This window comes from Cricetulus griseus, chromosome 3 (assembly GCF_003668045.3).
Source record: "Cricetulus griseus strain 17A/GY chromosome 3, alternate assembly CriGri-PICRH-1.0, whole genome shotgun sequence".
In the NCBI taxonomy this organism is placed as follows: Eukaryota; Metazoa; Chordata; class Mammalia; order Rodentia; family Cricetidae; genus Cricetulus; species Cricetulus griseus.
Genome location: NC_048596.1, coordinates 49,980,275 through 49,992,256, shown reverse-complemented (window position 1 = coordinate 49,992,256; position 11,982 = coordinate 49,980,275). Strand labels below are relative to the sequence as shown.

The following is an 11,982-nucleotide window of genomic DNA, read 5'->3' as shown; positions in this document are numbered from 1 at the left end:
GAAGAAGGGCCAGAGACAGTATGTGCTCCCGAGTCACAAGACTTTGGGCAGGTGGCTTCTCTCTGGCTCAGATTGACCTGGTTATTCCAAAGGTCTTTGGGTGTTGGGAGAGGACATGTGTTCCTCAAAGACTTTTCTTGGCAGATCTGTTTGGAGCAGTGCCTGGAGGAAGCCAGAACTACTCAGGGGCCCTGACCCTTCGAGAGAAACCCTGGGTGGGCGGCCCCTGGTCCCATTCCTCCCTTCTGCCTGTGTGGTTGTTTGGGGAACAGTTCCTGGAGAATGGGTGGCTCTCCAGATGGTCAGAGAGGAAATCGGAGAAGTTTCATGTGCTCCATCTGCCTGTGTGTACCATGCCCACCATCCTCAGCCCCCAACCGGCCCAGAGCCTCCAGTTCCCACAGACAGATGCCTTTCAACAACACCCCCCCTTCACTCTCCTGGGAGCCCTGTTTTCCCAGCTGGCCAGCTGTCTAGTCCATGAGCTGCTGGTTTTGTGTCATCACGTGCTGCAGGCCAGATGGGACCTGCCAACATCAGCTGCCAGGCTGCTGTGACGGGCAGCTGCCTCACACATACATGTCCCTGTGTGCCAGAGGTACGGCCTAACCCAGCTTCATTCCCTCTCTGCCCCACACTGTACCTCCACCCCAATGCCGTCACCATCCTGCCTACATGTGTCCTCAGCATGCCCCCACAGGGAGACACTCTGTGCTCTAGCTGCAGAAGGGAAGGCCCACGGAATATTCTCAGCACCTGGCAAGCCGTGGGAGCTTAATAAAGGTTAATCACGAGCATGGCACCCCTAGAACCTTTTCTAAGGTATCTGTAGCATGGGGAAGGAAGCATTCTGGAATATCTACAGTAGTCAGCTGCCACAAAGGTCTGGCAGAGTGTGACTCTGGGGACAGGTGGGGCCCAGCCCTGCTAAGGGACAGCCTCCCAGCCAGGTTAGATAGACCAACTGCTCACCCGCCAGGTTGGAATGTAGGTCCCCTTCACCCCAACAGGAAAGCTGCTAGGGTCAGGGAGGCTGGATGACAGGAAAGGGGGGGACTGAAAGGGCAATGCAGTCAAAAAAGAGCACAGCAGATGTCCTGAGAGGCACAGCCAAGGTGGCTAGGCAGGGAGCACAGCAGAGCCTCAGCTGTCTGCTGCACAGATGCAAGGGGCCTGCTGACCAATGTCCTGTTGTTGACAGGGCAGGTGACACCAAGAAACCCACATCTGGTACTTGCACAGGCAAACAGTATAATTCCACCCACCCATCCACCTATATTCACCATGAGCTTCCAAACATTCTGGACAGCACTGTGCTGGGCTCTGGTATGTCAGCTGTGAACAAGGCAGATGTTGTTTGTGCCCCTGCTGAGTCTTACGCAGCCAGGAGATGAATATGGAGGGCCATGAGCCAGGTCTTCAGATCAGAGGAGTCTGCCTTCTTCAGGGTGCCCATTTCTACGGCCTAGTCATGCCCCCGGCTCAGCCCATCCCCCACTGTCCTCCCACACCTCAGCTCCCTGTAGGCCCATTGCAGAGATCTCTAAGGACTACCAGGCTATCGCTGCCACTTAGGGATTCCAACTCCACCCCTTACCAGCAGGCTTACTCTTACATCCCTTATGACCATGTGGCCTGAGACAACTCAGACCTACCAGGCAGGGACCCTACAACCACCACCATGGCTCCACCTTGACCCTTTCTAAACATCCTTCCTGCCCCAGGACCTTAGGCTGCCTTGTCCTCACAGAGTTCCTTGGACTGGGGCAGAGGACCCAAAGAAGGACCCATGGATTGTCTACCAGGAAGCAGGCTGTAGCCTGTGCTGTAGGTAGAAAAGGAAATCCAGGGAGTACACAGTATATCTTCATGCCTCCTCAGAGGCAGAGTCCACAGCCCCTGCTCAAGTCATCATGGGGAGTTCCTCACCTCACATGTCCTGGAAACAGGGCATAAAGGGCACAGAGTGAAGAGAAGAAACGGAGAAAGGATGTTATCAGACTCCATTGTCTCTGACATAGACACCATGTCCGCTGTTGGTCCAGGTGGAGAAATAGAACAAGCAAGAAACATGAGCTGTAAAGTGACTCTCATGGGGAAACAGATTCAAGAAGTGGAGTGGGGTTGGGGGTGGTGAATGTCCGTGGGTGTGTGAATGTGTGTATATGTACATGTGTGTCAGTGTGTGTGTTTGCCAGGCAAGTTATTATCTATTTGTGTATTGTGTTATGTACAAATATGTGCATGTGTGCATATGCACATGCATTTACTCTTGAGAGAGGGGTAGCGTGTTACCTTGAATGTCTTCCTCCATTGCCTCGCCACTTATTTTTAAAGGTAGAATCTCTCACCAAACCCAAAGCTCATGGATTCAGCTGCGCTGTCTCCAGAAGCTCCGGGAATCTCCTGTCTCTACCTTCCCAACACTGTGACCAAAGACACAGGCCACTGTGCCTAGCTTTTGTCCACGAGTGTTAGGGATCCAAACTCACGTCTTCATGCTTGTGCAACAGACAATTTACTGACTGAGCCATCTTTTCCACCCCTTGTATGTCTATTTTCCTGTGTCTGCATACCCATGTCCTTGGTCATCACTGTGTCTAAATGAGACAGTGTATTGTATACATGTTCTTCTTATGTTTCCAGGTGTGCTCCATGTTTGTGCTATTGCCTTTCTTTAAAGTTTTCCTGAAGTCCATGTAGTCCAGGCTGGCTCATGTAGCTGAGGATGATCTTAAATTCCTGATCCTCTTGCTTCTGCCTCACTAGTGCTCCTCAGACGTGTGCCACCGTGCCCATGTGTAACTGCTGTATTTTGCTGGCACTGATGTGCCCGTGTGTTTGTATACAGGTGTCTTTGGGGCTCTGTGTCCTTTTAAACTGCTTGTATGTGCTTTTGTGCTTACAGTGTGTGTGTGTGTGTGTGTGTGTGTGTGTGTGTGTGTGTGTGTGTGTGTATTTGGGCAGGGAGGGACTAGTTTAATTATGGGTGCCCTCACCCCACTATGAAATTATGACAAGACACTGTTGTGACCTAGGCCTGTCTCGGGTTGGTGACTCACCCGTAATGTTGTAGGCCACGGACCAGCAAGTCCCCACGCACAGCCTGTGAGCCTGTCACTGGGCCCTGAGTCTGGCTGGGTTTAGAGCCCAGAGACTGTGTGTCCCTGACTCCCCTCCTCCAACCCTGGAACCAGCTGGAGCCTCCCACAGCCCACATGGCGCCCCTTCCAGGCTGTGGACAGCCCCCGGGGCCTGCTACACAGGACTGCACTGGGTACAGCTGGGCTCCAGGGCCAGCAAAACTGCAACGCGGACACCCACTGAGAAGCACAAAAGGACATAAGGGTAGTGAATGGCTGCTGGACCCTCAGTGAGCATCTCCTCCTCAGGCCAGCCTGAGCTCTAAGAGGACACCCCTAAGTTCAGGACCGCTGCCATCTGGCTGCCCTCCAGGACCCACAGCAACCCACATACCTCCGTAGGACCTAGGCTTCTGAGGTGTAAGGGGTGTTGCTAATAGAGTCACAGCATACAGTTACACATACCTGGCTGAGTGACAACAGGTGCTGAGAGCCAGGCTAGATTCTGCTTTCAGGCAAGGAGCTCCAGTGCCCAGCTGCCCTGTCTCCCCACATATTTGCTCAGTGGGGACCGTGCTCAGTGGGGCATCTCTCTAACAGACAACTTGTTGTCATTCTCATAAAAGATGTTGTCTTCCTCTGGTTGTTTGACTGAAGGGAGACCCAGCCTTGGTCATCAGCCCTTGACCCTGTGCTTGTCTCTAACTGTCCATCTCGCAGAGTCCCCTCCATCTCTCTGGCCCTGGCCTATCCCTATAGGCTTCTCTCTTCTGAGGCCGTCAGTGGGACCCAAAAGTCCTGCTTTAATATGAGCTCCCCTTTTATTGAGGTAACCAGACCTAGGGAATTTAGTAAGTGGCCTCTCACCACACCTACCCTCTGCCCCGTCCCTGCATCCCACCTCTGTCCTGACCTGCCTGATCGCTATCCTAGACAGCACAAGCTGAGGGCCTTATCTCAACAGAGCAGGAAACAGTGATGCATCTTGTCTTCGAAGCCACTGTAGCTCAGGTGCTCCAGGAGGTCCCCTGACTCCAAAGCTGACCCTGAACCCTCCACTCAGATACACCCTAGCTCAGTACCTTTGCCTGGCACCACCCTGCCCCACAGTGACTGTAATACTGTGCTGATTCAGTGTCCTTTATTTCCTTAGGAAAGTAACTGGGGGATCTTGGGGAGCATGGGGAAAGCAGATTGTCCCATCATGGTAAACCTGGGTAGAAGGAACAAAGATAAGGTTTGAGGATGGACCCTAGGGTGGTTCTAAACACTCTAGTAGAAACAAAGGGCACCCTGACCCCATCCCTCGAAACTTAACTTAACCCAGGGAAGGGAGCTGGCCAATGATGTCTCCTCCCAGGGAGTGGATGCAGGAGGGCACCCTGTCCCCTTACCCTTCAAGACTCAGCTGGGAGCCATGTAGCGGTTGCTATGAGGTGTGTCTCGATAGAAGGGGTCAATTGAAGCCAAGGTCCTGCAGGAAGAAGGGAAGCCGATAGAAGGATGGGTGACCAGGTTTGTGCCTCTCTCCTCTGCCTCCCTTCCTGAGATCCCAAGAGCCCACAAGGCCAGCCCAGACAAGGACAGCCAAACCACAGATGTTCTCTGCCTGCCAACTGGCGCCTTCACTGAAGAGCTGATCAGGAGTCACGGAAGGGGCAGGGCTACAGCTCATTCATCTTTAAGTCTATCCTCCACAGCCCCAACACCATGGAGGAGAGGAGACATGCAGAGGAAGGACTCACCAGACAGAGCCGAGGGAATGAATCTGGGCAGGCAGGAGGCCAGAGGCCATTTAAGACCAGCCTGAGGAAATGGCCTCACAGACACAGCAGAGGCAAGGGGTAGGGCTGAGCCAGCCTAGAGGAGGCTACCGAGTGAGGAAAGGGGACAAGGGCAGAACTGAGGTGGCATACTACCTTCCCACATGGGGGTGCAGTTGCCGCAGGGTCTCCGTAGGGTTGGGGGTGGAGTCCATGCGGGTGACTGGCTCATTGAGAGCGTAGCCTACTGGTTTCTGGGGCTGGATGCCACCTCGAGTCCAGCCTTCGCGGTCCAGCCCCTTGGGGATGTTCTCAAAGTACCTAATGTGACGCAAGATGCAAGGGTCCTTGACCACTGCTTGCCTCTCTCTGAGGCCTGTCTCACACTTCACGACCAACAGATCTTGGGCTTCAGAGCTCAGTGCGTGTATATTGATAAGAGGTGTGTTGGGAGGAAGCCTGGTTTTCCCCCGCCCCCACCAAACCACTTCCTGTGGGCTACTAAATGCATAATTCCAGCACTCAGGAGGCAAAGACAGAAGGAGCTATTGCCACAAGCTCTAGGCCAGTCTGGTCTACAGAGAAAGTTCCAGGCCAGTCAGGGCCACATAGCAAGACTATCTAAAAAAAAAAAAAAAAAGGGAAAGGCAGTACACTTCCTTTTTGCTGTTCCTAGATGCCACTCCAACCTGGTGCTGGTCTCAGAAGCTGCCCCAGCGGCTCTTGGGCTGCCTCCCCTGGAAGCCCTCCTCCAGGCTCATAGCTTGCCTATGAGGGAGCACTGAGCCTACCTGGCATGCAATGGATGCGATACCTTAGCAACTTACCCTTCCTGAGCCCACCAGCCTGGCCCTAACATCTTGCTCTGCCTGTCTGTGTGAGAGCTACCCTTGAGTTGCTAAACCTGCTTCTGAGCAAGGAGCCCCCATGAAGCTTAATGTAACCCTGGAGAGAGCTTTTTAACTAGTGACTAATGGACCTGGGATGTGACAATACTGGAGGGGGTAGCTTAGAGCTGCGTGCCTTACACTGTTGTCTAGAGTTTCTGCCACAGGACAACTGGCCTCATAACAGCCCATCATTGTCTACTTTCCTTTGCCTTCAACTTCCACATGCCCCCCTAAAGACCACTCTCCAAGTGAAGGGCTGGCACACAATGCTCAGCTGACCGTCTGTGTCTGGGAGAGTTCAGCGTGGGTCTTAGTTCTCCTTCCATAGGTTATGGCCTCATTATCTGCTCTGCCTCATTTGCAGTCTGTCAAATGGGTCTCAGCTTTCAGCCAGGAAGGGAGCCTCACCCTTGGTTGTAGGTAGTCAGGTACCGTTGATCTCTGTCAGGTTCATGGGTGTTCCGGACATAGCTCGGGTTGTTAATAGTGAACCCTGTGGGCTCCTGCACAAAATGGAGACAGGGTGGTCAGGACTCAGGAGCAGTTAGAGGCAGGGATGAGCATGGCACTCTTACCTTGTTCCCCACAGACTCTCTGCCAAGCATGGCAACATTTGTCTGTTGTATCCTCTGGGGAGGCTGGTAGGACCTGTGGGTCACGCTGGCAGACTGTGGGCTTGGAGCAGGCATCTGTAAGGAATAGAGCCACAAGATGGGAGGCTGGGTGGCCGGCTAGGTCTTAGGACAGAAGAAGGATGGGTAGAGGTGCTTCCACCCCTGCCAAGGTCTTAGGACAGAAGAAGGATGGGTAGAGGTGCTTCCACCCCTGCCAAATCATTCCATGTTTCAAAGCACAGCCCCCAGCTTCACACTCCCTCTGAGACACCCTTCATCTACTTCTCCAGATAATCTGTCTGCTCCCATTCTTCCCTGCTGGGCCCCTGTCACTCACTCTGGGGTTCAAGACCCTTTCATTCACTCGGCTGTATCCTGTGTCCCGATCAGAGCCTCTGGCCAGCACAGGGAGAAACTCACTTCCCTGAAGGGAGCAAAGCAGCCTTGGGTACCACCCCTTCAAAATTCCAACCCAGGTGCAACTGTCCTCACAGGTGGCCATGCCGCCCCCTCACACCCCCGCAGGAGCACAGAGCCTACCTGAGAGTGACTTATAGGGAGGAAGTCTGACTTGGTGACACTCCGTCCTGGGTGGAGGACCTGGAATGAATAGTGAGAAATCAGCTTAGCCTCCCTTGCCCTTAGTGGCTCCCATGCCCTCCGACTCCGGCCTTTGCTGTTATCAAGCATGCAGAAGGACTCTGTATAGACAGGTTTGACTAGCAACTGAGGAACAGGCAGAGTTTGTGTAGAATGACCAACCCCAAGGTCCTGAATGGCAGTCAGCGGGGAAGGTTCCCATCTGAGCACTTAGTGACCTCGGCCCTGCCTCTTCATCTACTTGGACCTCAGTATTCTCATCTGTAAAGTGGGATTCTGAACCACAGCAGTGGTGTTCTCTCTTGCTCTTTCATTCCATACTTGACTGGAGGGGCTTTGTGTCAGAAGTCTCAAAAGTAAACTATAAAGCCCTAGTCTTGAGAATTTCAATGTTTCTGAGTCTACACTTACAGGGTCTCCAGGAAAGGCCTGTGAGGGCGGCTGGAAGACAATGGGATTCTTGGTAGACTCTTCAGTGAAGCCACTCTCTTCTTTGGCGCCAATTGTCTTCTTGAGCAAGAGATCTGCAAAAGCCACAGGTCTCTGTACTTTGTAGGGCTGCCTCAGTGTCCCAGCATGAGAGGGACAGACTTCAGGCTCCAGGCCAGGAAAGCAGAAGGAAGAATGGGAGTTGACAGACCAGGAGTAGCTGTGGGCAGGTCCTTGAGACCTGCTACAACAGCAGGCCAGAGCCCTGAAATCAGTGCTGGGACAGGACACAGCTCCCTGAAGCTACCGGTATGTCTGTTCTTCTTTCTCCCTTGATGGCTTCTGAGAACTGTACTAGCTCCAGTGCCCCGAGTCTCCCCTAGGAGTTGGAGAAGGAAGACAAAGTTGGGAGGGCCTACCTGGATGGTTTGGAGGCTCCTTGATATACTTGGAATTGTACTCAGAAGTCATGAAGCGTGGGCCCTGGAACACACAAGGCAGGACAATAGGGACCCAGTGGGCCAAGGTGGGAGGTGGGTATTCCATGATGATAGTAGTAGCTCTTTGGATACATGAACTCCCAATAGGCCTTAGAGGAGGAAACTAACACAACACCCCAAAAGACATCTAATATGCCTGATGAGGCATGGCTGTGTCCCAATTGCCTCCATGATAATTCCAAGTCACACACCATGTTGAGTTCCTGGAAATGACCTGGAGGAACCCAGACAGAAGCAAGGGAGTCATGATGAAGGGAGAAAAGCTAATGGAAGAAAATACATATAAGCTTGGTCATGAGACACATGGGACAAGGCAGGGTATGGTGGCCACTTTGATGCAGTTGATAACTATCAAACTGAAAATGCCTTGCTCTCTGCATTGTTTCTTGGAGCCCGAGACCGTATGCAGTAGCTCCCGGGGGACAGTAATCCCAGGTCCAACCTCTTCAGGCGGAGGAGGCTGGTGTGACCCCCAGCCCTTCCCATTCCAGCCCCAGCAGACACCCACTCACATAGTGTGAGTTCTCCCACTCTACAGAGCCCTTGCCCTGATGCTGGTGGAGCGGGGGAGCCTCCTTGGGCTCCAGTCCTGTGATGGTCTGAGGCCCATGATCCTGGGTATCGAAGTGGACCTTCCTAACCTGGAGGAGGGAATACAAATGGTTATCCTGGCAGGTGAGGGAGTGCCATACACTTTCTACCCTCCTTCTACAGAGCACCTTCACGGCAGTCTGTCTGGCTCTATGATAGCGAAGCCAGTGGGGTCCCTCCTGTATCAGAGCTTGCAACATCTTGCTCATAGTGACTCTCATACCCTGGCAGCAGTCTGTGGGAGCTTTGGGTCCTCAAGCTGCTGCAGGCACTCAGCTCCTTGTTGGGCCCCTCAACTAGAGAGTCCAGCCTCAGGGCCTTGGCACTGACATACTGCCTGGAGCACACATCCCTTAGATAGCTATGGCTAGAGGAATGCTACCCTCTTTTGAACCTTTCCCAGTGTCACCATAGTAACCTCTGCCCCAACCCTTGGGCTTACACTTCATCTCTCCTTCTCCCATGTTGCATTTTCCTCTACTCTTATCCCTTCCGATTTTTTAAAATTGATTTTATTTTAAAAGATTTATTACTGGGGTTAGAGAGATGGCTCAGAGGTTAAGAGCTCTGGCTGCTCTTCCAGAGGACCTGAGTTCAATTTCTAGCAATCACATGGTGGCTTGCAACCATCTGTAATGAGATCTGGTGTGCAGGATATATACAGATACAACAAATCATTAAAAAACCAAATAGATTTATTAGTATGTGTCTGTGCTTATGTATGCCACATGTAGACGGGTGTCCACAGAGGCCAGATGAGGGCATCAGATACCCTGGAGCTCGAGTTCGAGGGAGTTATGAGTCTCCTGATGTGGGTGCTTGGAACTGAAATCCCATCCTCTGCAAGGGCAACAAACACTCAATCTCTGAGCCACATCTCCTGTCATCATCATCATCATTTAAATTGAGATGCGGTCTCAGGTGACTCAGGCTGGCCTCAAACTTGTGTTATGTAGCTAAGGATAACTTTGAACTTCTTATCCTGCTGCCTCTGTTGCCCCAGTGCTAGGATTACAGGTATTTACTATTATTCCTGGGGATGGAGCCCAGGGCCATGAATGTTAGGCATGCACCCTACCCACAGCCTGAGCACACTCCCTCCAAATTTAAGATGTGCTCAAAACAGATTGGTTGGATGAATGAATACCTGCCCTCATGGCCATGGTGGTGGCTTGAATGATGGTAATGATGACAGAAGCAAAGAAGACGGGGTGATTATGACAGTGAGTGTGAGGCAGTGAGAACAGTGGCAAATGGCTTGAACATATGAATAGGACACTGGTATCTCTGAGGATGGAGTAGAGGTGAGGGTAGTGACAGGGCTGGGGGGAAATGGAGGTGGGAGTGATGGTGGGGATAGCGAGGATGAAGATAAGATCACAGTGGGGTGTGGCCCCTTGCTCTAGACTGCGGCTCCTCCATGCTATGTCATCTCAGCTTTGTGCAGTGGTTGGAAGTGCTGTTCCCGCTTGCTAGAAGGAACCCCCCTCCCACCCTGCCCTCCTGCACATATCCTGGGTTCACTCCTTCCCAGTGTGGGCCCGGGACTGACCTCCTTGGAGAGTGGCACAGTATTGAACTTCTCTCGCCCATAGCCAGAGGAGGTCTGGTACAGGTTCCAGGGTAATGGTTGCTTGCCATCAGGCATTTCTAGGGGACAGTAGCTCTGACTGGTCACAGACTTGGAAGTGTCATGGAGTTGTTCCCTAAGGGGTAGGAAGAAGCAAGAGCTAGGACCTCCAGGGCCATCTGCCTTTGTTCTGGGGCTGAAGGCTGTATTACTTATTCCCAGAAGCTTCCATCTCTCTCTCATCCCTCTCACAAGCATTGAAACTGGGCAGCATGCCCAGAGCCACCCAGGCCTTGCCTTGGAGCTTGGGGCAATGACATCTCTTATAGCTAAGATCCAGTAGAGCAGAGGTAGGAGGAAAAGGGTAATGGGAATTGTACCCTGTGGCTGGATTATCCATGGTGTCCAGTCGGGGTTGGTAGGAGACCAGGGTCCGATAGTTGGATTTGTAGCCTGTGCCTGTATGGCTTCCCATTCGGGGCTTGAACTCCTCACGACCTGCCAGGAGGCAAGAGGGAGACAGGACCAAAGGTCATCAGAAGGAGAGGAGTGGCTTCCCAGTCAGGGTTAGCATCCCCCAGGGCTCAGGGACCACTAAGCTAGGGGAATACTCAACATCCCAGGTGACAGGAGCTGGGTAGGCTTGACTCTTCAGAGGACTTTGATGGCAGGAAACAGCCAATGGCATGGGGACACAAGAACCATGTGGCAGACTGGCTGCAGTGATAGGGCGAGGGAAGGGGGCAGCAGACAAGGCCAGCTTGGTAGTGTAAGCCCTTGGGTTCGGGGAATAATAGATTAGCTCTGTGCAGCAGGTCACTGTGGTAAGATTGACCTAGAGACTGTACCTCTCCTGGCCCTTTCCCACCCAGGATCCTGAAGGTAGCTCCCACATAGGGGGTCCTCACCATATGATGTGCAGTAGCTGGTAGCATAAAACTTCAGAGGGTCAGAGCATCCCCCTGAACTCATCTTCACATAAGGAGAAACAACCCCAAGAGGGAGTTTTCCCATCATGGTGCTGTGGGGCAGGGCCCCGTGGGCCTGAGAAGAAACCCAGGAAGCCCTTAGGAGTTCTGATCCCGGCTCCAACCTCAGCAGTGACAATAACCCCTCATGACTTGAATCCTCTTCATAAGGCCCCTGTCCCCATTTCTGGACACTGCTTCCCAAACCAAAGGAAGAACCCATCTCCAACTCTCACACTGGTTTGTCTCATGCCTGCTTTCAAATGCCCCCATTTTAGAGCTAAGAAACTTCAGTGCCAAGAAATGAACTGAAGCTCTTAACAAGAGACAAGAGCTGGGATTCAGACCTGGGGTATCTGAATTCTGGTCCTCTGGTCCTCTGGTCCAACCCCCTCCCAACATGTGCATCTTAGGGAGAACATGACCAGATAACTGCCTACCTGGGATTTCTCTCCTGTGAACTACCCCCACCCCCATCTCTTACTCAGTTGCTTCCCCAACCACCTCCTTCTGGAAGTTCTCTGTGCTCTCCCAGGGCCCTAGAGAGTAGGCCCCACCCTCACCTGCCCTCTGCAACTGGCTCTGAGGTCGGTAGAGGCCACAGGAGGCAGGAGCAGCACAAGAGAAGCTGGCCCTCCTAAGGTGGAGATGGCCAAGCTAGAAGAAACAGAGTGTTGCTTAGCAACCAGCACCTAGCAACAGTGTCCCAAGCCTCTGAAGCCCTTCTCAAGCCATGGCCCACTGAAGGGCTGACCTGTCCAGGAGGGAAAAGCCAGGCATAGCACAGACTTGGTCCTGTCTCCATGACTCTGGCTCCAGCTGCCTGCACAAGACCATGAACAGTTGCTTGTCTAATGAAATAAAAGATAAGTCTGAACAATCATTCCCATTTATAGAGTACCCACTTCTCACCAGACACTTTATATCCTTTATCTCCATCCTCCTATCCGCTCTTACAGGTAGCTATTATTATC

General features: G+C 52.6%; 1 protein-coding gene across 1 annotated transcript; it reads right to left on the bottom strand.

Annotated features, from left to right (window-relative positions):
• Positions 1-4,207: 4,207 nt before the first annotated feature.
• Ppp1r32 (protein phosphatase 1 regulatory subunit 32) lies at positions 4,208-11,057 on the bottom strand. The gene is made up of 13 exons (XM_035443106.1): positions 10,949-11,057; positions 10,421-10,538; positions 10,023-10,176; positions 8,392-8,520; positions 7,799-7,862; positions 7,362-7,474; positions 6,891-6,950; positions 6,688-6,774; positions 6,312-6,425; positions 6,145-6,239; positions 5,003-5,167; positions 4,478-4,557; positions 4,208-4,296 (listed from the first exon to the last, which is right to left on the bottom strand). The coding sequence occupies exons 1-12, from the start codon at positions 11,055-11,057 to the stop codon at positions 4,488-4,490; spliced, it is 1,278 nt and encodes a 425-aa protein (XP_035298997.1). The 3' UTR covers positions 4,208-4,296; positions 4,478-4,487.
• Between the last annotated feature and the right edge of the window lie 925 nt (positions 11,058-11,982).

What these genes read in the sequence shown, in the direction of transcription:
- Ppp1r32 (XM_035443106.1), bottom strand. Translation starts at nt 11,057, where the DNA reads ATGATGGGAAAACTCCCTCTTGGGGTTGTTTCTCCTTATGTGAAGATG. An exon ending in AGTGGGAGAACTCACACTAT is followed by an intron (nt 7,863 to 8,391) that starts GTGAGTGGGTGT and finishes TGTGTGTTCCAG; the next exon opens with GGCCCACGCTTCATGACTTC. An exon ending in AGGCCTTTCCTGGAGACCCT is followed by an intron (nt 6,951 to 7,361) that starts GTAAGTGTAGAC and finishes TATTCATTCCAG; the next exon opens with GTCCTCCACCCAGGACGGAG.